Raw genomic sequence first — 27,161 nt, 5'->3', positions numbered from 1 at the left:
TCAGCAGAAGTACTCGTTGATCCGTCTGCCCACCCTGACGCCCAAGGCCTGAGAGTCCAGGCTGGAGTGGGCAGAGAGGAGCCTGTCGGCTTCACTGAGGCTGTGCTGGGACAGCTCCTCTGAGCCGTCCTCACTGTGGCCCAGTCGCTCCAGGTTGACGTAGGCACCTGTGGCCTCGGCGGAGCCCCTGGTGTGGCACTTGCGCCAGCGGCTCTGGAGAGCACCGCAGCAGACGAGCAGCGTGAGGGGCAGGGCGATGATGGCGGCCACACTGATCACCACCACGTTGATGAGCCACTGAGTGGCTTCAGCATCCACCACCTCGTCAGTGGAGAAGATGACACACTGCTCCTTCCGGGGCACCAGGCCCTGCACGCAGACACACGCCACGTACTTGATCTTGGGCACCAGCCCATGGATGGTGACGCTGGTCTTCCCAGGCTGCACAACCACCCGCCGCATGTCGCGCTGCCCAAAGACCGCGTAGAGGACGCTGAAGGAAGTTGTGTTCCCAGCCTGGGGGGCCTTCCACACCAATGTCACGCTCTGGTAAGTGTCCCCCACCACCTTGAGAGAGCTCACCCTTTGGGCCTCCTGGGGTCCTGCCTGCACATCCAAGTGCTCTCCTGGGGCCCGCATGTGGAAGGGGTGGAGGATCAGTTGCTCCTTCGTGTTGGGCACAGGGGGCCGAGTGGCTGGGACAGCAGGCTCGGGGATGTGGGGGACATGCCTGGCCACCATCTTGTTGTATGCAGCTGCTTTTGCCCCCTCACCTGTCCTTGCCCACAGTACCGCTGGGCCCCCACTGTGTTCCGTGGATGTCTGGGGCTCAGAGACGACCAGGGAGATAAGAGTCTCCGAGGCTCCCAGGAAGTTCTTGGCCTGGCAGATGTAGTCTCCAGAGTCAAGGTGGGACACAGCAGGCAGGCCCAGCAGAGTCCAGCTCGTGCCGTCACTGGAGACTTCCTGGTGCACTGCGGGGAAGAGGCATGTGTGGGAGAATGAACGGGCCCGTTTGCCCCAAGCTTCCTTCCAGGGCCGAGTTCACAGCCCCTGGACTGTGTACATTCTGCCAAACACCCTGCTATCCCGAGAACAGACTGGGCGTCACTGAACTTTTCTTAGATTAGCCATGGGGATAGATATCACCTGGGCTCAAATTTGGGGAGACACAGGCTGAGGCAGAGTCTAAGAATGACCAGCCTTCTAAATCTGAGATGCTCCAACTGTGTCTTTCAAGGGCCTGAGTTCTGCAGAGCTGACCCCTCAGGGGTGGCAGGCTGATGCTTTGGGAGTATGGTGGGTTGGGTGAACCTGAGGCGGAGGCCCAGCTGGAAGTGCTCTGCACACCCCTGCCTGGCCCCACTGCCACTTCAATCACAGCATCTCCAACTTTCTGTATTACATTAGTGGAGCTCCTTACACAATTTTGTTTGTACACTGATTTCAAGCCCACAGTCCTAGAGCAACGCTTGCCAATGTAGTTGGGGGAAACACAGAAACTGGGAGGGATGGGAGGTGTTCTGGTCAGGTGCCAAGAAATTATTCCTCCTTCACCCTCTTTCTGCGTGTAGGTAGGCTGTGACTCCTGCAAACTGCGCCCCCCTCCCCGCAAGTGCCAGGGATGGACCACCTCTGTCTACACAGCAAAAAGGGCACAGGCAGTTCCTCCTTGTACGAGCTGTGTGATGCAGACCAAACATTTAGCCTCAGTTTACTTATACCCCAAATAGAAGGATAATCAGTTTGTTCTTTAAAGTTCAGTGACACCTTGTACGTAATACATTTAACACATGAAGCGCTCAATAGATGGTAACTCCCAGCATTAATTACTCCTAGTGATGCTGGCTTCATATTTACAACTTGGAACCTTACTATCAATATTAAATACACTAAGAGAGCATCTTCTACCAAAAAGCCAGTGTTTTGCTCCTCTCAGGCTGGGCCCCAAGTCTCTGATAGAGTGGCTGGTGGAATATGACAGGACAGGTTGCGATCCATTGTTATTACTGAAGCCACTGTCCCCATGCCCAGCCTCTGGGAGGAGTCACCCAAATCCACTCAGATAGGATGGGAGTAAAGAGACTTGCTTAGCTTACCTCCCTCTCCTTGGCACACCTGAAGCCCCATTCCCCCCTCATGTGGGATGATGACCCACCCGCCCCAGTTTGGATCTCAGCACAGCCGTCCCCGGAGCTCACACACCTGTGCCGTTGAGTGGGTGCCCGTTGGCCCTACTCCAGCTCATTTCTGGCCCAGGGACCCCGGAGGCCCCACAGCGTAGCAATACTGCACTGCCCAAGGGGGAGCTGACGCTGGCCGCCCCCGGACGGATCTCCGGACTCTGGCACTTCCTCAGTTCCAGCTGGCTGAAGGCCACTCCGGCCAGGCTGCGGGGGCTGGCACACCTCAGCCTGGCCTCTATGAAGGCCAGGTTTGGGGCCCAGCCTTCCAGGAGACGGACCAGGTCATAGAGTCGGCAGTCACACACCCAGGGGTTGTCCTGCAGCCCTGCAGGGGTGAAAGGCAGGGCAGGAGGTGAGCCCTAGATATTCAGATCCCCAGGCCCAGCCCCCCTTCTCCCTCAGGGAGGACAAGGCACGTTGTGAGCTCAGGGTCAGCAGAACTGGCCTCCAGACCCAGCTCCTTGCTTCACTACAACCTTAAGCCTGGTTCCTCATCTAGAGTGACAGCATCACTCCCCTTTCTGGGTGGCTATAAGCATAAATAAAGATAAGTGATATTAAGTACTGGGTAAGCCATACAGCATGCCGACAAAATTCGCAGTTACTGCTGCCACTCTTGGACTGATCCTCTCAGGCTACCGGCCAGGCAGTGGGTATTTCTGCAATAACTGCAATATGCCAGAATCCATCCATTTCTAGAAATGCTTCATGACCCCGACCCACCCCCCTTTTTTTTTTTTTTTTGGCCTCGCCTTGCAGCTTGCAGGATCTTAGTTCCCTGACCAGGGATCGAACCCAGGCCCCCTGCAGTGGAAGCCTGGAGTCCTAACCACTGGACCTCCAGGGAATTCCTGACCCCTGCCCTCCCAGTATAAGTGGCACTTTCAGCATCACCCCAGCAAAGAGTGTGGCTGTTCTGAGCCATGGTCCCTTTGACACAGGCTCAAAAAGACAAGAGTGAAGATGACAGGAAATCAAATCTTATGTTATATTCCCAGCCCTCTTTACTTTAAAATTGAACACTTTTATAGAGCTGAAAGCAGGTCACTGCAGCTACCCTGTCAAAGAAACTTCAACATATAGAGAGATATTGTAGGCCCTCAATTCTAAGACACAGTTCCTTTTCATATGTTTGCATTTCTAAATACAAAATGAATGCATTTAATGTGATGTCCTTTCTATCCTCCACAGATTGTTATTAAATTTGATAGCATCTAATCAATAGCATATTTTATATTTACATACATGTATTTGATATATTTGGAAACGGAAATGTCAAGGGTTGGGGAAGGTGGATTCAGACCTGCTTGTATATCCATGACTCTCGGGTCTTTTAGAGCACTAGCTGGGAAGGCGCCAGCTCCTCTCCTACTCCCCACCTCCATCCCATCCAGGTGACTGCTACCTTGTGTCACTGGTTAAATGCATTTCATGATGCATCTGCACCCCAAGAGTCATCACTGCCCAGCTCTGGTGGTGAGCTATCTGACTTCACACAGAATCCCCAAAGAATTAACGCAAATGGCAAAGTTAAAGGACGATGAAACTTTCACCAGTCAGACTGGCAAAAGTTAAACATTCTGACCACTTTAATTGTTAGCTTCCTGAGGGACTAGATGTTCATCCATCTTGTTCACTGCTGTATCCGCAGCACCTAGAATGGAGCCCACACATTGGCTGGCATTCAGATAAGCTTGCAGAGTGGACACAAGCACGGATGGTCGTGCACACTACTGGTGGGGGGTAAGAACTGGCACTTTAGAGACTATGATTCATATGAAAACATCCAACGTGCACATTCCATGACCCAGCAGTTCCACTTCTCAGTTCCTACTCTAGAGAAACATTTGTCTCGGTGCACGAGGATGCATTGTCAAGAATGTTCTCTGTGGCATCACAGGTGTTAACAAAATAATGGAAACAATTTAAAGGCCCATAAAAGGAGGAATGGCTAAATAAACTGTAGTATAACTGTATGATGGAATATTATGCCAGAGTTTTAAAAAATGAAGTTGATCCTTTTGTAGTAACTTACAAAGATCGCCAAGACATATTGTGGGGCAAAAAAAGTGCTAGTTGATACATATGATATGATGAAATTTTGTGCAAAACACACAGCTAAAATTTCTATGTGCATGTATGTTTGTATATGCATGTGTATGTAAATGTAAACGATAGGGAACATGCAAATAAACATAACAGTGGCTACCTTTTAGGAGGGGGAGAAGGAATTATAATCAGAAGAGGGCATAAAATATAAATATATATATAGGACATTCAAAGTTGATTTTCAAATAAACAATGCCTTTCCATGTAAGTACTACCCTATACAATGTCCTTTATCAGGTGAGAAAGTCTGCAGGGTGGACGGAGCTGGAATGGGCTTTGCTGTTCCCTGCCCCACATCCAGGAAGTGAGGGATCTAAATATTCCCTCCTTGAGAGACTCTCCCAAGCCTCAGGGCAGGAACTGCCCCAAACTGCTCTAAGATTGCTCCAGCCCCCAGGGCTGGACCTCACATGAGCCAAGGCATGCTCCAGGGACACCTGCCAGGAGGCCTCTCTTCTGACACTGCCCACCCACTCCCCATCACCACTTTCTGCCAGGGCCTCACCATGATTCCCAACCCCTCATGGGACAGGGAAAAGGGGCAGAGCTGAGGTCTGAACTGCAGCAGTCTGGCTGGGCGCTTGAGCTCCTAAACCTACCCACCAATGTGTGCCTCTCATTCAATCTTTACTCAAATCCAGAAGGCAAGTGTGATTTTCCAGGTAAAGAACTGAGACTCAGAGAGGCTTTAATAAACTTGCCTAAGACCCCCAAGTCTCACTAAAGTGGTTCCAAGTGAAGGATGCCATCTCTTACCTAGGACCAGCTTGGCGTGGTGGCCGGGAAGGAAGGGTCCCGTCTGCAGGCGAGTCCAAGTGGCGAGCAACTCCTCGGGCAGCCTCAGCAGCTGGTTGCTGGAGAGGTCAAGGAAGGTGAGGTTCCCCAAGAAGCGCGCGGCCTCCGGGGGTACAGCCGAGAGGCGGTTGGCCTGCAGGTCCAGAAGCCGCAGCTTGGGGGCGTCCCTGAGCGCCGCCCAGGGGAAGGTGGCCAGGCGGTTCCCGGGCATGCGCAGCTCGCGCAGGCGGCGCAGGCCCCTCAGCATCAGAGCGTTGAGCTCGCAGAGCGCGTTGTAGGGCAGCCACAGCTGTTCCAGGCGGCCCAGCGGCTTGAAGGCCTCCCCGGGCACCCTGCGAATGGCCGTCCGCTCCAGGCGCAGGCTGGAGGTGTCCAGAGGGACAGATGCTGGGGGCAGGGTCATGTCAGGGTCGTTGCACACCACTGTCCTGCTTACAGAAATGGGAGTATTTGAGCAAAGGTCCTGTGGGGTCGGAGATTCCCCCTTAATTTACCTCCTTTCAAGAGACCCCCTGGTGCGCACGGCCTCATAGGACACCAAACCCAGACTGCGGTGTGCCCTGGAGGTGGGCTAGTAACAAGATTCCTTCTGTTTTCTCTTTGGGAGCTTCTTGCTTGCAGAGCCTCTCACAAGTGTCCCAGGAGGGCCGTTTGGTCTCGGTCACTGGCCTGAAGGACCTCAAGCTTGAACTACTATGTCCCCTTACAGCCTACACCACCTGCAGTGCACTAAGAATGAATAGTATTTATAAATCCTGAGATCATTTTGTGCACTGCAGCATTGCATCTATGAGTTAAAAGGGTTCCTTTGTTAAATTATAGCTCAGTTTTTGTGACTGCTTTGGCTATTCTTCATTTAAAATATATATATATATAGCAATGGCATCAGAACTGGAAGCCACACACGGGATGCCTCGAGCCTCTCCTGACACTGAGGGACCATGAGATGATCAAGGTGTTTAAAAGCTGGAATTTTGCAGCCCCACAGCTGGATTCACCTCTGGGCTCTTTGCTTGCTGGCTGTGTATCCTTGAGTCTATTATGTAACCTCTATTTTCTTCAGTTTCCCCAGAATAGTAGACTCCACCTCACAGGGTGGTTTGGGGGTTTAAATGAGTTCATGTGTGTACCAGCTCTGCATACCTGTCACCTGTAGGAGCCCAATTGCTCTTGACCACTGTTGTAAGTTTCTGCATCCCAGCACTGCAAGTACATCAGGTCAGTCCTACCAGCTCCTTCCAATGCTCCTTCTGCCCAAACAGTGACTTCTTAAACCTCATTCTATTAAGTTTGACACTAAAGCAGATAGAGAGATAACAGGAGGCAGTGCCCGCCCTCGAGGAACCGACAATGCAGGACTGTATTAAATGCTATCACTGAGAGTAGCACACACACATACGGTAAAAAGGGAAAGATTCTCAAGAGAACAAAACTTTGAGTCTGGGCGTGAGGGACCCAGCCCTTGTGCAGCCCCAGTTTCATCTGGAGGATGTTTCTCCTCGCACTGAAGGAGGTGGGGTGGGAGTGAGGTGGGGATATTGTTTAGCTTTGCTAAGAGAGGTTGTTCTCTTGTAAGGTCATAACGCATTGCTCATATCATTCTTCCTGGCACCATACACACACACACACACACACACACACACACACACACACACACACGCTCCACCAGCATCCCTCAGCTTAACTTGCATGCAGTACTCAAAGTCAGCTGGGCTTGGCTTGTTTTTGTCAATGGTGCCCACAAAAGGCCCAGTTACTTCCGCCCACTCGTATTCATTCTTTAGATATACATGGAACCCCTACTGAGTGACAGAAGAATATCAGACTCACAGCCCCTGTCCCCATACAGCTTATAATCCAGCAAAGGAAGAAAAAGCATTGGAGGCAACGATACCTTCAGTGATAATGGAAGCTTGGGTGTTGCAGGGAGGAAGGTCTGGATGTAGGTGGGAGGAAGGGAGTGAAAACATGTGCTGGAAGGGGGAGAAAAAGGTCAATGGAGGGATCAAAGAAACCGATAAGAGCCAGCACAGGCCAACCGCACAGCTCCTGGTGGGGCAAACCAGGCATGAAGGACAAGGGGACACATCTCTCCAGGTGCCCAGACTCACCCCCCCGCCCCAGGAAACCCCAGGACCCACAAGTACACACACTCTGTTCATGATAGGGGAGCGTGGAGCACAGGCAGGTCCATCAGGTGCTCAGATGTAAGGGCTGGGGCCTCCAAGAGACCCTGGTTAAAGATGGGGTGAGGAAGGTGTCTGAGACACAAAAGGAGACTCGGTCTGACTGCACAACCTGTGCCCTTGGCCACTGGGGATCTCAGGTTTCCCAACAGCCTTTCATGGCCTCATTCCCCTCATTCCTCACACTCCATGCAGGTGGGCCGGTGCCTATCAGCTGTGGGACTTCTGGGCAGGTAGAACTGATGGTGAGAGCTCTGGCTTCAGAGGAGGCGTAACCACTAGCTGATGTTAGGGGCCCTGGAAACTGCCCTTGGAATTTCATTTTCCATCCTAAAGTCAACCTGCTCTCAGAAGCCCTCCCTGGTCCCTGCCCACGGCAGCATCACCAGGTAAGAAGAGTTCGTGAAATGGAACTGAAGTTCTGGGTTCCAGGACCAGCTCTGCCACGGATGCTGTGTGACTTTGAGCCCTGTGCTCTCTGTAGGTTGTAAGGGAGGCTCTTTGTCACCCTGGTTCACACTGTCCTCGGCCATGGGCTATTCCTGGCCTATTCACGGCTTAGCCCTGGCTTCCCTTGGGGAGAAGATCCTTACCTCTGATGACCCATATGAGTTGGAGCATCACAGATTTGGGCCAAAAATGGAGCTCTTCCTGTTCTTCAGACCACATGGGGGATCCTTTCTTGGGGGTGCCTCACCTTTCTCTACCTCCCCTCACACCCAATCAGCCTGACACCCATCGCTAAGATCGTTGAAAGAGTCGCACTGATAACATTGCTGTCCTGATCAGAAGCCATCAGTGGCTCCCCAGCAGCCGTCTAAGACAGGGGAGAAAGGGAGGATGAAACTCCAGAAGGTTGGAAAGATGGTAGGAAAGACCCTAAACCAGGGACTGAAATCTTTGAGTAAGTTGGGAAATGCAGTGGTCATTAACGGATGCGCTGAAGAGGTCAGAGAAAAGAGAGTTTAAAGACTGCCAAAGAGAGATAGGGAATGAGCCATGGGGGAAGAGCAAGGGTCCACAAACCACGGGAGCCTTGGGAACGTCCCAGGGAGAGGAGGAGGAGAGGATGGAGGTGCTCTCAGGGCTCAGATGGGGGATAAGGAAAGTCAAAGAAGAGGCTGAGGATGGAGGGGCCCTTGCTTGCAATGGAGTGGGCACTCCTAGCCTTTCTGAGAGCCCATCGAAAGGGGTCAAGGCTGAGGCTCCTGAGGGCTGGACCAGAGGAGACCCAAAGTGGTAAGAGCATGAGGAATCGGGTGGTCCCATCATGGGTGGGGCGGTAAGAAATACCTGGGATATGATTGGGTACCCCCAGGAGGTGGGGCAAGAGAATGGAAGAGTCCTGGGAAAGAAGGGGCTGGGGAGATAGAGGATGGTAGGGGGCAGGAGGGAAGGAGAGGAAAAGAAAGAGGTAAGGGGGAGACTTCCTGTGCCCTTAAAGAGGGTTCCACTCACAGGATCCTGGAAGAAGACTCAGGAAGGATTTCTGGAGCTGGCACACCTGTGCCCCACCCCTGCCTCATGTATAAAGGTACCTGGTACTTCCACTCCACCCCCGAGGCAGAGCCACACCCTGCTGACTGGAAGAAAATGCAGCCCAGACAAGCCCCACGAGACCCTTGGGTCTTGAGGGCCAGGGAGATGGAGGTTTCACCCCGCCACGGTCCTAGGGCCATGCATCCAACCCCTCCCAGCCCAGCCTAGCTCGTGGAGCCTTGGAGGCTGGGCAACCCACCCCGCACACCTGGTGCCATACCTGGCTTTGCTGCCATCGCCCAGGATGTGGAGGCTGCAGCTGCACTGAGAAGGGCAGGCGCCCCAGGCCTGCGGGGGCCCTCCGAGGGCCAGGAGCCAGAGAATGCCCGCCACCACCCTCATGGCTCCTGGCTCCTCTGTAGCCCGGGCAGAGGCCTGTCCCTGACTGCCCTGTCCTGCCGGCCCAGCAAACCCAGCAGCTGCCCACCGGCTCATCGGCTGCCCACACCCCCAACTGAAGCCATCGGATAATCACGGACAGGCTGGGGATTAGGGAGGGGAGCCCTGGCCACAGCACTCAGCGGCTTATTGCTTCCTGGAATCACCCAGTCCTGCAGATGGGGGTGGGGATCCCCTTCCAGAGCCACAGCCTCAGGCCCAGAGCACGCAGGGCACGGCAGGAAGTGGGCAGCCACCCAGGGGCAAGCGGCTGCTGGACTGCCCTACGCCGGCCAGGCTGCGGCTGCACAGACCCCACAGGGTGCCTGGGCTCAAAAGAGATGAAGACAGAACGCTGGCCTCCAATAAGGGCCACTGGAAATTCTCTCCAGGGACGCTGTCTTATAGTGAAAAGGCGTTGGGATGAAGGCGGTGGAGGCATCAGAAGGAGCCCAAGCGCTGGGCCAGGCCAGCTGGGTTCAAATCCCAGCTCTTCCATTGGCAGGCTGTGACGTCGGATAAGTCACACGGTCTCTCGTGGCCTCTGTGTCCTCATCTGCCAAGGGGAAGTGATGTTACTCTACTCGGGGTGTTTATGAAAATTAAGCAACCCAAGTTTCTCAGACCTTGACAGCCTGTGGGAACAGAAGCTTTCTTGGGAGTAGTAAGTACCCAGTTCCACGGGCACTTCCAAGTACCTGCTCACAGAGGAGCTGGGAAGATTCAGCTATTTGGGGTCAACCGCAGAGGTGTCTCCCATGGACTCAGGAAGGCTCCCAGCCCGCCGGGCAAACAGCTGCCTCCTGGGGTACCCTGTGGCACCAAGTCTCAGATCACTGCCATCTGAGCCTTCAGAGCATTACCACCAATGCCAAAGGCATGAGGGGTCTTGGCCTGAGGGCAGAGCGTGCCCCTCCCCTCAAGTTATCTCACCCCAAGGAGGGTCTCAGAGCAGGATCTCCCAGAGCTTTTTTTTTTTTTTTTTTTAATTTATTTATTTATTTTTGGCTGTGTTAGGTCTTTGTTTCTGTGCGAGGGCTTTCTCTAGTTGCGGCGAGTGGGGGCCACTCTTCATCGTGGTGTGCGGGCCTCTCACTATCGCGGCCTCTCTTGTTGCGGAGCACAGGCTCTAGACGCGCAGGCTCAGTAGTTGTGGCTCACGGGCCTAGTTGCTCCGCAGCATGTGGGATCTTCCCAGACCAGGGCTCGAACCCGTGTCCCCTGCATTGGCAGGCAGATTCTCAACCACTGCGCCACCAGGGAAGCCCTCCCAGAGCTTTTAGAGGAGCTAAAAGCTTCTGTCGGTTTTTACTGATTGTCCCCTACCACCAACCTCATCCCACCATAGACACCACCTTTCACTCATTTATTCTTCATGTTTGACTCCAAGGCTTTGCTCTTTGGCCCGGCAAACCCTACCTGGCTCCTATGGCTTTTCCAGAAGGTTCCTCAGCCCATGCACCTAGACAAACCTACACCAGTGAGGTGTGACCAAGGCAGATACCTGGGGCCCCGGTATACACACAAAATACCTGTGCCAGGCCTGTTTGGACAATATTGGCTTTCAGGAAATATTGGTTCCCATTCCTTCCTCTCTTCCAATTCAGCCAATGTGATTTTCTCAGTGCTTCCCACCTGTACCTCCTCCTCCCCAAACCAGAAAGCCAGCCCTGCCCATTCCCACCTCTCTGACTTTTTCTCCTTCTTTTGGCCGTGCCGCATGGCATGTGGGATCTTAGCTCCCCGACCAGGGATCGAACCCGTGCCCGCCTGCAGTGGAAGCACGTAGTCCTAACCACTGGACCACCAGGGACTTCCTGCTGGCTTTTCCTCCTTCTGTTGGGGATGCAACAACCCTGCTCTCTTTTGCCAGCCTAAATTCTATCCTTGGTTCCTGGTCCTGTCCTGCTTTCTCTTCTCCCTTGAAGTCTTTTGCGATCTTGCAGGCATGAACAAAAAAACCTGACATATGTTGCTGGTTACAGTAATGCAAGATGGAAATCAGGAAAGGCAGGGAACACTCTGTGGTAACTGGGTTATCAAGGAAGGCTTCCAGGAACACGTGGACAGTCAGCTCAGCCCTGAGGGGTGGTTAGGCTTGGATAAAAGTGGGGGCCAGCAAGAGGAAGGGCACGGGAAATGAACATTTACAGAATAAAATGAGCTGCTTAACCAGGAGCCCAGGCAGTAGGAAACTGGGCTTCTGTTCCAGCTCCATCCGTGAATCACTGCATGACCTCAGGCCAATTCTTTACTGCTTTGAGCCTCAGTTTCTTTGTGTGAAAGGAAAAGGATGATGGTATCTAATTTATGCAGTTGTGGTAAGAGTCATCATAAGATCATTTAGCACAGTGCCTAGCCCTTAGCGAGCACTCAATAAACATTAGCTGTATTACTGGTAGTGTAATAAGGAAGAACAAACCTGACTCCATATTAGATCTGTTTCTTTAACTTTGTTATTCTATTGCTTTGGCTTAGAGTTAAGAATGTTGCCTATAGCCTGAAATATACAGAATAGCCCATTCTCAAAGCTCTGATCTTTAAGAGTATAACACTTTTCCATTCATAAAGAGAGAAAAAGTTGCAGAAAGAGAATAACATTTGTCTTGTTGAAGGTTTACAAGATGGAATGCTGCAAGAACAAAGGATCTGACACCAAGAAGTCTGCAACAGCCAACCATGCCCCTCCCTCACCTTGCCTTTAAAAATGCTTTGCTGAAACCCTTCGGGGAGTTTGGGTTTTTTCGGGCACAAGCCACTCCTTCTCCTTGCATGGCCTGCGATAAACCTTTCTCTGCTCCAAACTGACGTTTACTGTTTGTTTAGTCTCACTGTGCATGGGGCACATGAGCTTGTGTTCAGTAATGGTAGCACTCTGAGCCTTGGTTTCTTTACCTGAAAATGAATTAAGTTGTTCTGGATTAGTGTTTCTTTTTTTTTCCTTTTCTTTTTTTCTTTTTTCTTTCTTTTTGTTTTTAGTTGCGCTGTGCAGCTTGTCGGATCTTAGTTCCCCGACTAGGCCTTGGCAGTGAAAGCAAAGAATCCTAACCACTGGACCCCCAGAGAATTCCCAGGAATAGTGTTTCTTGATGTAACTGTCACTATAAGCCAGTGTGTAACTTGTAGCAGGCCCTCATTTATAGAAGGCACAGCTCTTAGTGGGTCATGGGCCACTTACAAGAAGACAGAAGCCCCTCTGTCTCAAGCCAGTGCCTTGGGAGATGCTTATGCTTGCATAGCTTAAGTGCTCTATGGGAGACAGGAAATGCAGCCCCAAAGGCTATATCCACCATGTATTCTTCTGACCAACACTCACACAGGCCACGGGCAAAGATGCTTACTTTGCAAAAGAGGCAACTGAGATGACCCCAGTGGTCCCGCCCCAGGGACATAGCTAGTTAATGGTTAATTCAGAACCAGAACCAGTCTCTAGTCCCAGTTGGAGCTCTTTCTATGACAGCAAATGACTTCCCAACCAGCATTCTTTCCCCATCGCTTGTGGGAACACACATGAGCAGGTGGACACACACACACATACGTGCACACACACGCACACAGGTGCTAGGCTTGTCAGCACCTGAAAACATGGAAGGGCCTGGCTCCTAACCCGTTCTCAGGCTCAGCTGCAGCTCACATCCCCCCTTCTGCTCCCCGTCCCTCCCTTCGTTATGCAACTCTCTTCTAATTTAGCTTTCAGCTATACACCATTTGGATTCCAGGTCCTTAATCCGATGGAGCTGAAATGAATGAGGCAGGACTCCGTGCTGGCTTCACAAAGGCGGCACTGTCTAGCTGGTGAATGGGTCCCTTCTGCCCGGGCCAAGAGGACGATTTGGAGAGGCCAGGGAAGGCAGCAAAAAGGAGCTCAATGTCTAGCATAATAACCTGCATGTGCCAGCACGTGGAATGGCCCTTTATAACAGAGGGGCCTGGGTTGGGGGAGCCAGAAAAGAGCTGGGTCAGCTGGGAGAAAGGCAGAGAGAATGGCAGAGTCCGGGACCCTGCCCACTGGCTTCGGGGAGCTGGAGGTCCTGGCAGTGGGAACGGTGCTGCTGGTGGAAGGTGAGCCAGGCAGGAGCCGGGGTGGAGCAGGAACTCAGCGGGGTCCCAGAACCCAGGCCGCAGCTGCAAAGCTGGCAAGGAGAGGTCCCCAAACCCTACTCCTCTGTGCCCGGACCCCTGGGCTCTTCTGATGGCTGCACCTGCGGGGTGCAGCACGCAGGCTGGGAAGCCAAGAGAGAGAAGCTGGTCAAGGGTCAGGGAGGGAGGAGCTTTGAGAAGGGGACGTCTGCCCAGGGCATGACCAAGAACCAGGGCTTTTCATGTCTCTGCAGCCAAGAGAAAGTTGAATCCACTCCCTGGAAGTCCTGCTAAGAATCTCATATAAGATCAGGCCCCTGGTAGGCTCTGGAGGCAGACAGCTCTGCCACTTGCTGTCTGTGTCACTGAAACCAAGACACTTGAGGTCTCTGACCCTCGGTGCCCTGACGTGCCAAGTGGGTGGTGGTAAAGGTTAGATGGGATCAGGGCATAAAGTGCTAGCCTAGATAGACACCCAGGGTTTTCAGTTCATTCATTCCCTTCCTCTCCAGCCCCACATTACTTGCACCATCTCCATTCCCTTGGCCCTAAGCTCTTCTGCTCTAGGGGTGACCTGGGTCCATGAGGTGCCAGCTTCAATCCAGAGTCCCTAAGATGCTCATTGAGGCCAGAGCTGGGCCGGTAGACCCTGGAGTTGGGCCAGCCCAAGACTAGGTTGGTGGGGGATGCAGCCCTTGTTGAAAGCAGATCCAGAGAAATAATCAACACATTTTCTCACCCAACAAGAACTGACAGTGGAGAGGGAGCCACAGCCACTAGGCTGGTCCCAGAGACCCTGGATGTCATCGTCTGGTGGCCGAAGCCCCTTTTCCTCTCCACTGGGAACCCAACAATCTAGCATCCCTCTAGGTCCTCAAACATGCCTTGAAAGTTTACAATTTTATGTTTTTGCACGTGCTGTTCCCTCTTTTTAGAATGCTCTTCCACACCCTGTCCTCCTAGTGAACGCTCACAGTTTGAATGCAGGATCCTTTCCCATTCCTCTTTAGATGGGAGAAGCCCAGGTTCAGGGAGCATAAGGGGCAGCAAATGAGTGATAAAGCCGAAATTCAAGGTCAGGTCTGTCTACCACTGGAGACCACTCCCTTCAAGCTCAGCTCACTGCCTGGTGTCCTGGGAAGCTCCCAGTTCTACGTTGCCACCCCTTATCCAACGCTCTCCCTGACGTTGTTCCAGAGCCCTTGGAGAAGGCATTTTGGAATTTGAAAAACCTGATTTCCAGTCCCAGCTCCGCCACTTACTAGCTGCACACTTAGGGCAAGCTGGCCAGCATCTCCGAGCCTCGGCCTCTCTGCTGTAAGTGGGGAGGACGGTGTCCAGGTGAAGACTCAATGGGAAGATCCACATAAAGTGCTCAACACCCTGCCGGGCACGTGATAAGTGCTCAGTGGCTGTCCATGGCTGTGATTGTTCTGGCACAAACCGTGCTGCACTTTATCGGATTTCTTCCTTGTCCGTCTTCCCATCAGACTGTGCGTTGGTAGAGGGCAGGGAGTACATCTCGTGGCTTTCGGTACCTGAGGGCCAGCCCACTGTGTAGGAGCTTGGTGAGCTGCACTGAGATGGATGCTGAGTGTTTCGGGGGGGTGCTGCTGAGGCCCCATCCACCCCACGGCCCCTCATTCTGAGCCCAGGAGGGCCTCTCCAGCCCCGGTGCCAGCTCTCCCCTTCCTTTCAGCTCTCTCCGGCCTCGGCCTCAATAGCCTGACCATCCTCTGTTTCTGCAAGAACCCAGAGCTGCGGACTCCCAGCCACCTGCTGGTGCTGAGCCTGGCGCTGTCGGACAGTGGGATTAGCCTGAATGCCCTCATTGCAGCCACGTCCAGCCTCCTCCGGTACCTGCCCCCTCCCCAGTCCCTGGGCTCTGGGGCCTGACCTCTGGGTACTGGGCAGCAACCCAGAGACATTCTGCCCACCTGTAGAAGACTATAGAGGAGACGGTGGGCAGACTGAACTAGGTTAAATCCGAATTCCAGACTATCCCTGTAGAGCCCCAGCCGATTTCTGGAACACAGGAATTGCTCGGACCTGACCATCAGAGCTGGCTGACTGCAGGGATTAAGAGCATGGGCTCTGCAACCAGGCTGCCTAGGTTGGATTCCTGACTTAATTATTTCTATCTCTCGGCTTCTTCTGTAAATTGCATATGATTACCTAACTCATATGGTTGTTGGAAGTATTGACTTATTATTTGTAAATAACATAAAACAATGCTTGGCACCTAGGAAGCCTTAAATAAGTGTTTGTGAAAGCAAACAGGATTTTGACAAGTGTCTAAGACCTTATGTGCAAACCAGGGTCTTCCAAAGTGGCCTCAGAAGGTGTTTACCGGATTGTTTTCTTAAGCAGATGGAACATTCCTGTGAAAGCTAGAGCCCCGCCCCCCCCGCCCCCACCCCCGCCCCCACCCCCGGCCCTCCTATGAACACTCAGGGCTGACCAGTCTGTAGGGTCTGAATCAGTGAGGATTCCTTGCCTTGTTCTCCTTCTACCCTTTCCCAGGGCTGGGGAGGGACAACTGAAGCTTCCACCTTGCTTGGCCCATGAGGCTGGGAGTTGGGAGGCCTGGGATCTACCCTCTGGCTTTGTCTTCATCTGCTGTGTGACATTGGCTCAGTACCTTTTCCCCTCTGAGCCTCAGGCACAAGCTCTCCTCCCAAACAGGTTGTTCCATTTCCTGTGATGCAGGCCTCTGATCACCAGGGAGACCCTTCGGTCCAGCAGAGGTGCGGTGAAGGACCCTGAGCCTGAAGAGTCGGCATCAGGCTCCACCCCTTCACCCAGTGGCTCGATCTCTAAGGCCCCAGTTTCCTCATAGGAAAAACAGATCCTAAAGCCCTTTTCTAAGGAGCTGAAAGTGCCTTCCAAGCTGCTGCTGAGCAGGTGAGGGAGGAAGACAGGGACGGGGGGAGGGGTCACTGGTGCCCCGTGTCTCCCACAGGCGCTGGCCCTATGGCTCAGAAGGCTGCCAGGCTCACGGCTTCCAGGGCTTTGCAACAGCGTTGGCCAGCATCTGCAGCAGCGCAGCCATCGCCTGGGGGCGCTATCACCACTACTGCACCCGTACGTCTGTCTTCGGGTTCCCACAGTGGAGGGACATCCACATACTGAGGGTGATCAGGGAGAAGGTCTGCTCAGTGTTTCCCAGTTCAGGGAAGTGTGGGTGGGTGTAGGTGCCCATGAGCGTGGGGTGTGGGCACTCAGGAAAGGAGGTGGGGGGGAGAGTGCAGGAGAGGTGTTGAGGCACATGCTGGGAAGGCTGCCTGTGCCCTCACTACAGCCTCAGGCAAGTCAGAGGTCCTCTCTGAACTTAGTCTCCTCCTCTGCAGGATGATTTTTATAACCTACCTCACAGTTTTATTTTGAAAATCAAATGAGATCCTGGATACAGAAAATGCCCTTGAAGACAGGCACAGTTGGGAGGCAGAGAGGTGGCATGTGTGCGTGTGTGTGTGTGTGTGTGTGTGTGTGTGTAAAACTGGGCATGTGCCTTCACACCCCACACTTCCATGGAGCCTCTGTCATGCGAAGGCTTCATGAAAATGAGTCTAGCTCTAGAATTTCCAAGCTGTATTGTCAAATTCCATCTTCATAATTATCCATATCAGTGTACCACCTGCTCTGTTATTCTTTTTTTCTTAAAAGTGACCCATTTTTAAAAGTTTAAACACCTGCTTTAGTCTCATTCTAAAAAAATCTGTGAAATCACAACTTTAATGTCCTCATAATTTTAATACACATTAAAGTAAAAAACATGTTCACCCCTAGACCATTTAGAATAACACTGACCACAGAGATACATAAACATGTATCTGGGGGGCCGTGGCTCAGTTACCACTCACAGCAAACCCCCAGCTTGCAGACTGGGAAGCAGAGGCTCAGAGAAGTTGAGTAGCTTGCCCCGAGTCACACAGCTATAGGGGCAGAGCTGGGATTGGGCATGGCCTGGATGCCTCCAGAGGGAGTCTCTCCCTTTGTCTCCTGGGCTCTGAGTCCTGGAGCTGTGGATTTGCCTGGCACAGAGGCTACCCTGGGGTCCATAGCTAGCATGACCTCAAGACCTGAGCATTTCCCCTTTGGAATCGCAGATCTGCCCTGGCCACAGACACACATGGCCCCCTGCCCTCCACAAAGTCACATGCCTCTGTCCAGGGCAAAACAAAAAAAGGCTTTGTTCTTATCCTAACTCCTATCTGAGCCCCTCCCACCCCATCTGACCTTGGAGCTCCTCTCTCAACACTTCTACCCCAGCCCTGTCCCCAGAGCTCCCTCAGACCATCACGCATGCGTGCACACACACACACACACGCACTCTCGCATGTGCACACATGAATGCACACCTTCTCATGGCAACAGGCTCTCGGCCTTAATATAGAGCAGTTAATCCCTATCCCACGGGTCTCTGGATCAAAGCCCTTCCCATGCTGGAGGGCACAGGGGAGCAGCATGAAAACAGGGAAGAGGGAAGGGGGGGGTGTTATCATAAAAATTATCTGTTTTATTCTTCATAACAACCGTCTGAAGCAGGGAGTATCATTCCCATTTTGTGGAGGAGACAACTGAGGCTCAGAGAAACTCTTAATTGCCTGAGGCACTACGCTATTAAGCATCAGAGCCAGCAGTTAGGGACATTCTGCATGACTGTAGAGTCCATTATTTTTCACTCTGCCAAGCTATCTCCACCTCTCAGCCATCCTCCTCCTGTGTCGCACGCAGGCAGCCGACTGGATTGGAACACGGCCGTCTCCTTGGTTTTCTTTGTGTGGCTGTCTTCTGCCTTCTGGGCGGCACTGCCCCTCCTGGGCTGGGGACACTATGACTATGAGCCGCTGGGGACATGCTGCACCCTGGACTATTCCAGGGGGGACAGGTGAGGTGAGGGGAGCGGCTTCGAGGCTCCTTTCCATGGGAGTCTTGGCTTTGAGTCTGTAGGACAGCAGTGTCAGCTGAAAATCCAAACGGGGACATGTCAGCATTTGCCAGACAATCTCAACTCCCTAGTCATGATACCCACTAAGGAAAGCCCATTCCAAAGACTGGACAAGTGATGGGAATGTTATGCAAATTGGGGTGCAGAGTTGGGCCCCAGAAGGGGTCCTATCCGGGGAGCTATTGGCCTGTGTCGGTTATAACATTCACTGAGCCCCATGACCCCTTTGCCACCTTCAGGACAGTCAGATGTCCCAGCTCTGACTTACCAACTTCTACAGGGAGCCACATCCTTGGTTTGATAGCGTCAAAGAATGTTAAGGTCTTTGCATTGGAAGGGACCTCCTTGGCATAGAGTTCAGTTCTCTGAATTCCCCGAGCATCTGCTGTGAGTCAAGTCCTGGGCCAAGCCCTGGAGAGACAAGAATAAATGCATGATGGAGTCTACCATTGTGGAGCACACGTCTAGTATACTGCCAGGTCGACCTGGCTCTGGGGAGTCCGGAGCTCCCTCTAGGGGCTGCCTTGGGGAGGGACCACATGGGCTTCAGCCCCCCTTTTGCTTCCACTAGAGCCACATTGCATTCATCTGCTTTACATGTTTATTCATGTTTACTCATAAAGCACCTGCATTGATGACCCGCTTCCCTGGTCAGACCCACTGGAGAACCCTGGGTCTTGTCTAATGCCCTTCAGGGCATTCCCTGCAGGTATTTCCCCAGCTGGTGTCCAGTCCTCCTGGCAGCCCTCTTCCCACCCCTCCTTAGTGGACAGCACCCAGGTGACATGGTCTCCCCTTCATGGAATGGCAGCCTACCTCCCTGTGACTCCCACCTGCTTCTGGGCAGCCCTCTTGCCTCCCCATGACCACTACCTGGGACCCCAGGCTCTTCTCTGGTCCCTTCAATGATTTCTTCAGTGATACAATGTCCAGTCTCATCCACAGGGTCCTTCCAAATCCCTGTGCCAGGAACACTCCTTGGATGATCCTTCCTCCTGGTCCACTGACATCTCCATTTGGTAAACACGTTTCCCAAACTAAAGTGTCCCGTTCTCTATGCTTGGGGCACAGACAGAGAGCAAGGCTGAGCACTTGAACCGCCCAAGAGCAAGTTAAAGGAGGACTATCACTCATTCCAGCTCCCTGGCTCCTAAAGGCAGGTTCCAGGAGGACCTAGTAGCTCTCTGGTCCCGAGGGGAGTTCAGCTGGGACCTGGGAGCACCCACACTCTGAATACGCATCTGATGGGAGCAGTTCCCTGCACCTGACTGTCTAGAGCAAAGTCTGGTGGGCTTTCTAGGGTAGCTGATCGTCTCTGAGAGGCAATCCTGACTCCTCCATCCCCTCTGTCTGCAGAAACTTCACCAGCTTCCTCTTCACCATGGCCTTCTTCAACTTCCTCCTGCCCCTCTTCATCACAGTCATATCCTATCGGCTCATGGAGCAGAAACTTGGGAAGACTGGCCGTCCTCCGGTAAGGATCAACACCTAGAGCAGGAGAAATCTCTCTGTCCCTCTCAGGGACACCAGGGAACATGAATGATGTGACAGCCATCAGGGGTTCTCTGTGTTTTCAACGATCAGGAAAGAAATCCAGCTTTCATACATTGAGCATGGGGTGTTAGGGCAGAAACGCACCTTCCCCATTGCTGGGGATCACCAAGACCTGGGAGGAAGGGTCAGAACTGTTCAGACTTACCCAGACCCCAGAACTCTGAGAGCCAGGGTGCCCTACTGGACACCATCCTCGCTGTTACACTTGCTTCTTTCCAAGAATGTGAGGGTTGGCACAAAATTACATGCATTTTAAATGCTACTTTTAAATTGCTTCAAGATGTTTCATTTAATCACAGGCACAGGCTATTACCCACAACATAAAACCACACCTGAAAGCACATTTGTCCAAGAAAAACAATGCTTCAAAATAAGCCCTCCTGGTCATTTCTCAATTTCTGTGTTAATATTCTCTTGCCACGATTTTCTTTTAACTTTATCAACTGACCAGTCTCTAGCAGATGAGTCATAAGAAGTACCAAAAATTCAAAAACAAAAACAAAACAAAACAAAAAACCCAGGTACTAATGTTACTTTATGTGCCTTATGTCATTTCATTTTTGCACCCACTCCCCAAGGAAGGAAGGTTTTACTGTCCCTATGTCACAGATTAGAAATTTGAGGCTGAAAGGGGTTATTAGCTAAACAACTCAAAAGCCATGCAATTAATAATAGCAGAGTTGGATCAAACCCAGGTCTGGGACTCCACCACTCAAGTGGGCAATCGTAGTGCATAAAAGAAACACTCTCTTTGTTGAGAAACTTCATCTGCCACTTTTTTTTTTTCTGTGAATTGGAAAAACACTGTACAAATCGATTTTAGCTGTGGACCCAGGTTCCCCTGGTCACAGAAGTCGGGCGAGGGCTGTGCCGGTGGTTTCCTGCTCATCACCGCCTCCACGGTTGTCCTCCGCGCTCTGCCCTCCCCTAGCCCTGCCTGGGTGCTCAAAGTCGCCCCATTTTATTGGAGGTTCAATCGGCCAGGAGACAAGGCTGTCACACGGATTTTTCCGGGTTGACTTTAAACCATCCGTTTCAGTAACATCAGCAGAGGTCGCCACGCGTTGTCCCAGGGACCACGGCTGCGAGCTTAAGTCACCTTCTTTGTTAAAAGGCGACATGGTCAATAAGAAAATAGGCACTGATTTTTAGCGTCAGAATTTTAACCTCTGAGTGTATGTGGGGAGCTGGAATTTATCAAGCTCCGTCCTGAAATTAGAGCGCAAGTCGTGCGCCCTCCTGTGGCCACAGGTGGTACCACATCGCCTGCTGCTTGATTCTATCTCACAGGGCGGAAAGCGGCCCCTTTGAACCCAGGACTGGTTGACCTGCAAGTTGGCTGCAGCTACTGATGGCCAGCTGGTTCTGGGGCTGAGTTGTGAGGGCAGCTCAGCCTGGGGACCCTTACGCACACATTCACACTCACAGAGCCCCTGGTTTCTCAGAGCACAGACCAGGAAGGAAGCTCATTATCCACCCCAGTCCCGGCCTCCAGGCAAGTCAGGCATTATCAGGCCACTTTACAGACAAGGCAGCTGAGGTCAAGTAAGCTTGAACGGGAGGCCTAGGGTCAGGCATCTTAAAGCGAAGAGAGATTCATCTGGTCCCAGGTTCCTCCACAGGCTCAGCATCTTCCCACAGCCCTGCCGAGTGCCGACCTGGTTCCTGGACCTCACGGGGCTGCCGACCACTTGGAGCAAGTCGATGCCTCCCTCCTTTACCCATGTCTCCCCAGGTGAACACCGTTCTGCCAGCCAGGACGCTGCTGCTCGGCTGGGGCCCCTACGCTCTCCTATATCTCTACGCAGCCGTTGCGGATGTGACCTCCATCTCCCCCAAGCTGCAAATGGTACAGACACCGCCAGTACCCAAAGCTCTCCCCATCTTTGTGCCTCTGTTTCACCCCATCTCTCTTTCTGGCTTTATGGCCTCCAAGATAAGCTCTCTCTTTCTCTTTTCCTTTGAACACTCATAACTCACTGGGTATTAGCTTGTCCCCTGGTCACGCAGGGCCGCTGCTTGACATGGCCTAGGCCTCATGTGAGATGACAGGGACAGCCAGCCAGATGGTGACACGTACACTCTGGGACCAGGGGCTGAGATTGGTGCCCAGAGGACTGTGATTCCATGCATCATCCACCAACGTATGTCATAGTCAGAGAAGGCTTAGAGGTTGCAGAATCACGCTAAGGACAGATGCTTGGCGGCTGGGGGGGATGTCGGGGTGAGCATGGGGGACTGCAGTCACCAGCTTGGACCAGAGAGAGGAACAGAGGCTCTGAAACTTCTCTCCTGGACTCTTCTGTCACAACAGGTGCCCGCTCTCATTGCCAAGGCTGTGCCCACGGTCAACGCCATCAACTATGCTCTGGGCAGTGAGATGGTGCACAGGGGAATCTGGCAGTGCCTCTCGCCGCAGAAAAGAGAGCGGGACCGAGAGCAGTGAGCCTCTTCAGGGCGCTGCTCAGACCCAGGCCCACCCTGGCCACCCTGGACTGCGCCCCTCGCAGGAGGCTGCCCGGGAGTCCAGTCCAGCAGCCTCAGGAGCCAAGCTCCAGACACCCACCCACCATCCCCGATGGCCCTGTTGAGCCTGGCCCGAGGCTGGGCACAGGGGACTCAGAGAGAAACCAGGCTGCGTGGAAGGAGCCGGGACTTTGGAGCCAGACAGACCTGAGTGTTGGTCATAGTGGTCCCCACGGAGGCTGAGAGATCTTGGGAAAGCCATGCTCTCTGAACTCAGCTTCCTGACCCCTAACATAAGGATGTTCATATGGACCTCCGGTCTGTCGTGAGACTTGAACATGATAGTGTGTACTCGCCACGCACATAGAAGCTGCTGCTCATTAGAACAGCTGTTAGGACTCAGAAACTTGCATAGAAAGGGGTGAAAGCCCCAGGTTTGTTTGTGGGAGCTCAACCCAGGCTGCCAGCGTTCAAATACCACTTATTAAATCGTGATCTTTGCAGGTGACTTACTCTTTCTGGGTATTTGTTTCCCAACTTGTGAGGTGTGACGACAGTAATGGTGACTTGACTCTGCAGAAAGGCCCAGAATGTTACCAGGCACATGCGAATTGCTCACTGAGAGTAGCCGCCAGCACCCGCCAGTCAAGACAGCTAGCTGTACGTTGCTTAGTTGCCGACATTTAAAAAATCAGGACACTTTATTTAGAACTCCAGACATCTGAAGTTGAGGCCCCACCAGCCCCAGACGAGGCTCCATGGTGACAGTTTGAGGCTAGGGGTGGCTCTGCCCTTTGCCCAGGGCACATGCTCTCCCATCTGCTACAGCTCGTGTGTTCCCTGCAGAGCCCGCGGGCATCTGAGTTTGAGACACTAATGCTGGGGTCCCCATCCCTGGATGTCCCTCTGCTCCTCCCACAGAGCCAGCGCTTCAGGGACAAGGCACAGCAGGTGCACAGGCCTGGGTGGGACCCGTGGCCCTAGAGGGAAATGGAGATGGGTGGAGGGTGACTGAGGGCTCTTCAGAAGGTCTGATGATGGAGGGACAGCTGCCCCAGGCACCGCGGAGGCAGGAAGTCTGAAAGCCAATCCCGTGGAGCTGAGGGGAGGAGGGGCCAAGACGGGGGTGGGCGTGGGGTGGCCAGGAGAACAGCATCTGGGGTCCCTGCAGACCAGGACCTGCCTCTTGGTTTTGCAGATGCAGAAAATCAGGCCACAGAAACATCTAACTCCCAAGAAGTCTGCCCAAAGCAGAGGCCATTTCAGTCATTTTGCAAAACCTTGTGGGGTGGGGAGGGGAACGCAGCCTTCACACAGCACTGTTTCCTAGACCGTGCCCTGTGCCAGGCACTGTGGAGGCCGAGATGCCACTCGGCCTCACTCCAGAGTCCACGCAGTGTCCTTGTCTTCGGCCCTGGAGTGGGGATGGGGTGGGGAAACCTGGGACCTGAGCCGGGCTCACACACAGACGGAGTGGGTCACCAGGAAAGCGATGGAGTCTGCGGCCCAGAGATGCTGACTCTGCCTCCACAGCCTGTGGACCTTTCAATGGTCTTTATTGGGGACCCGCCCTTTACGTCCCCATTAGAAACACTATATTCTTAAGGAGGGATGAGGAAACACATTGAGAAGAGGAGAGATGAGCCCCAGACTCCAAGAGAGAAGGGCTGGAAGGTTAGATGAGGCCGAAGACACCCAGCAAGAGTGGCCCATGTCCCCAAACAGATCAAGCCCCCGCTGGTGCTCAGAGAGGAAGGGAGGAAGGCAGGTTGGCCGGATGAGGCCAAGGACAGCGTTAGCTTGAGCCCTGTATCCCCAAGTCTGTCTGGAGAGGGGAAGGTGGGCTTGGAGCATCTCCACCCTGGGCTGGGTCGGCAGGAGATGGGAGGGGCTGACAGCACCCGGTGGGGAGCGACCAGAGCCCCACCTGAAGCTGTTTGTTCAGAAGCCCCAAGTCCACCCACCCATACCCCTGCATCTCACTCAGGGAATGGGTTTAGGGAGCCTCATCAAGGTGCCACTTCTGCAGAACCGCGGGATTGTGTAAAGCCCAATTTAAAAGGCACAAAATTTGTTTCCTAAGAGTGCCTACATTCTAAGGTCCATTGATTTCAGAGTTTATTTAAGCTCTTATTAAAAGAAGTATAAGTACAGTAGAATAATATCCCCCATTCCTCCCCCCCCCCCCCGCCATCTTCTTTCTGGGAAAGATGACTCTGCCTATTGACAAATGGACTTGAATTAAGGTTACAAGTAAAGTAGCAAGTTGTCTCTGAGGTAAAGGAATGTACAATCCCTGGTCTCCTCCCCAAGATCCCCACTGGGACAATTTTCCTGGGAAGAGGAGGGACTGTGTGCCTGATTGATTAGAAAAAAAGGAAACTAATTATGGCCTAAACTACGTCTATATTTTCTATTAAAAGTAACAGGATTTTACAAATTTTCTACATTCAATAGCAAGGTAGTAGACCTAATTTATTTATATCTTTCCCCTTGCCATGAAATTGAAAGGATTTCTGCTGTTTTCCCTGTTAGAGACACTCCTAATTCAATTTGTTCAAATACAAGCTCATTCTCCCTCCAACAAAACTGTCTCCTGGATTATTTTTCCCATCTCAGTAATATCATTACTATTTGTCCTGTCATATAAGCTAAATGAAGAGAGAAGAAAGGGGGGAAAAGCAACAGTGTGCTAGGCAGAAGTCCTTACCTGGAAGATAAGGATGACGCAGTGCCTAGTTTCTACCACAGGGTGGCAGTGCTAACTCAATGATAAATTAATTCAACCTGGGTCTCCAGTCCCAGAGGTGTATTTTGAAGAGCCTGGAGGTTCCTCACAAGGCTACTGGGGTGAATTATAGATTCCTGCAGGATCCCGGACAAGCTTTCTTTTCCGCTCTTGCTACAGAAACCTGATGTCTAGTTGTTTTCCACTCCAAATAATGATGTGTGTGATTCCACATCTCTCCTTGAAGGGCACAGAATTGTATGCCCACTGTCCAGAGGACTCCCAGAGGGCCCTATACAGCTCCCCTTTTCTCTGCCTACAGAACAGTCATTGAAAGTTCAGCCAGATGTAAACCTCCAAAGTCTTTCCATGCATAGGATGTGGTTAGGAGGTCTGGTCTGGCTTTTGCCTCTGTCTAATCATGAGAAGTTGGGGCAGTCCCTGAATTTTTCTGACTTGGATTATTCACCTGGAAAGTGGAGGTGAGAGCACCTTATGCTGATATTGCATGTGGGAACACACAGTAAACTATGGGATGTGGGACATAAGGGCATTGCAACGACAGTACCCAGAGAGGCAGCCCGAGCCTCAGCAGAAGTGCAGTAAATGGCTTTTGGTGATGGTAACGTTTCTAAGGTAACGAGCCCTGGAAAAGCCCTGGGTGAAGGCCAAAATCACAATCCCTAAATCTTCCTGTCCTCTTGGTTGAGGTAACTCGCTGCTCCCCTCCTAAGCTGCTCCCTGGCCCTGACTCCACACATCCCTGCAGCTGCTGCTACAATGGCCTCCACTGTCTCCCTGCAAGGCCTGCTCTGCCCAGCTGCCCTTCCTTTCGCAGCTGTCAAAACACATGCAAGTCCTTTGCCGTCTAGGTATGAGGCAGTGTGGCAGCTTGGAAAGCACTTAGGTGTGGGTATTGGAAAGACCTGGCATGAATCCAGGATTGGCCTTTTGTTTAATGTGTGACCAAGTTTGAGCAAGTTTCTTATCTCTGAGTTTGTTCTGCTCCCACCAAAATGGCATCATTAGGGTGGCATATTTTAAAGCACATAGTGCGTAGTGGGTGTTCAATAAATATTAGAGTCCCACCTTATCGACTATTCCTTGCTATCCCCTGATTTTTACTATTACTCACTCAAGAAAGGGGCGTACAGGAAAATTATGATGACTGAGTGACAATTATATGCAACATGTGTCACATCTACAACCTCGTTTAATTCCCCACAACATCCTCAAAAACATATTCTCAAACTTGTCTGCACCTTTGAATCATCTTGGGGCCTGGCCATTCAAAGTGGCCCCTGGACCAGAAGCATCTGAGTGCTTGTTAGATATGTAGATTCCCAGGCCCCAACCCCAGACCTCCCGAATCCAAATATGCTTTTTAAATGACCCCCAGGTCATTTGTGTGCATCTTAAAGCTTGAAAAGCACAGCGGAGCTTTACAGACTATAAAGTCTGGGTCCCTCCCACAGAAACTCTGATGTAATTGGTCTGAAGTGCTGGCTGGGCTTGAGGCTTTTAAAAGCTCCCAGATGATTCCATTGTGCAGCCAGGATTAAGAACCATTGATTAGGAGTCGGGGTTATGGACACTCATTCTGTGAAGAGTGATTTAGCTGAGATTTACTCTGAGTCATCTCTGAGGCTATTCTTTGCTGTTTTATATGAATATATTATATATCTATATCCACACACACATATTCATACACATTTCTCTCTAGAAGTCTATTTCTTTCTTTTTTTTTTATATTTTATTTATTTATTTATTTTTGGCTGCGTTGGGTCTTCGTTGCTACGCACAGGTCTTTCTCTAGTTGCGGCAAGTGGGGGCTACTCTTTGTTGCAGTGTGCATGGGCTTCTCACTGCAGTGGCTTCTCTTGTTGCGGAGCATGGGCTCTACGTGTGTGGGCTTCAGTAGTTGTGGCGTGCGGGGTCAGTAGTTGTGGCTCACAGGCTCTAGAGTGCAGGCTCAGTAGTTGTGGCACACGGGCTTAGTTGCTCCACGGCATGTGGGATCGTCCCGGACCAGGGCTCGAACCCGTGTCCCCTGCATTGGCAGGCGGATTCTTAACCACTGCGCCACCAGGGAAGCCCTAGAAGTCTATTTCTTTGTTACTCACCCCCATCTAGTCCTATGGCTTGCTCTCATCTTTCTCTTACTAATTCCCCATATCCCAAAGATCATG

The 27,161-nt window shown here is 52.2% G+C and overlaps 2 protein-coding genes across 4 annotated transcripts; one reads left to right on the top strand and one right to left on the bottom strand.

The window, feature by feature from the left end:
* LRIT1 (leucine rich repeat, Ig-like and transmembrane domains 1) lies at nt 1-9,157 on the bottom strand. Its single transcript, XM_036829524.1, has 4 exons — nt 9,036-9,157; nt 5,052-5,518; nt 2,206-2,511; nt 1-974 (listed from the first exon to the last, which is right to left on the bottom strand). The coding sequence occupies exons 1-4, from the start codon at nt 9,155-9,157 to the stop codon at nt 1-3; spliced, it is 1,869 nt and encodes a 622-aa protein (XP_036685419.1).
* Nucleotides 9,158-13,145: 3,988 nt separating this feature from the next.
* RGR (retinal G protein coupled receptor) lies at nt 13,146-22,761 on the top strand. 3 transcript variants are annotated; one of them, XM_036829319.1, is made up of 7 exons: nt 13,146-13,255; nt 14,973-15,129; nt 16,236-16,357; nt 18,011-18,164; nt 19,581-19,698; nt 21,514-21,627; nt 22,093-22,761. In XM_036829319.1, exons 1-7 carry the CDS (start codon nt 13,177-13,179, stop codon nt 22,222-22,224), a joined length of 876 nt encoding a protein of 291 aa, XP_036685214.1. In that variant the 5' UTR covers nt 13,146-13,176; the 3' UTR covers nt 22,225-22,761. The 3 variants fall into 3 exon arrangements, with proteins under 3 accessions (XP_036685214.1, XP_036685213.1, XP_036685215.1); XM_036829318.1 differs by having other exon boundaries at nt 13,177-13,255; nt 14,973-15,126; nt 16,221-16,357; nt 22,093-22,224; XM_036829320.1 differs by lacking the exon at nt 21,514-21,627 and having other exon boundaries at nt 13,177-13,255; nt 22,093-22,224.
* The last annotated feature ends 4,400 nt before the right edge of the window (nt 22,762-27,161 follow it).

Source organism: Balaenoptera musculus, chromosome 16 (genome assembly GCF_009873245.2).
Source record: "Balaenoptera musculus isolate JJ_BM4_2016_0621 chromosome 16, mBalMus1.pri.v3, whole genome shotgun sequence".
Classification (NCBI taxonomy): Eukaryota; Metazoa; Chordata; class Mammalia; order Artiodactyla; family Balaenopteridae; genus Balaenoptera; species Balaenoptera musculus.
The sequence above is the reverse complement of the archived record's forward strand: the minus strand, read 5'-3'. Positions and strand labels throughout refer to the sequence as shown.

Excerpts from the sequence above, each read along its gene's own strand:
- LRIT1 (XM_036829524.1), bottom strand. The coding sequence starts at position 9,157 with ATGAGGGTGGTGGCGGGCATTCTCTGGCTCCTGGCCCTCGGAGGGCCC. Across the intron at positions 5,519-9,035 it reads GGCGATGGCAGCAAAGCCAG|GACAGTGGTGTGCAACGACC; the intron begins GTATGGCACCAG and ends TTCTGTAAGCAG. Across the intron at positions 975-2,205 it reads GCACCCACTCAACGGCACAG|TGCACCAGGAAGTCTCCAGT; the intron begins GTGTGTGAGCTC and ends TCTTCCCCGCAG.
- RGR (XM_036829318.1), top strand. The coding sequence starts at position 13,177 with ATGGCAGAGTCCGGGACCCTGCCCACTGGCTTCGGGGAGCTGGAGGTC. Across the intron at positions 18,165-19,580 it reads GACTATTCCAGGGGGGACAG|AAACTTCACCAGCTTCCTCT; the intron begins GTGAGGTGAGGG and ends CTCTGTCTGCAG. Across the intron at positions 19,699-21,513 it reads GGAAGACTGGCCGTCCTCCG|GTGAACACCGTTCTGCCAGC; the intron begins GTAAGGATCAAC and ends ATGTCTCCCCAG.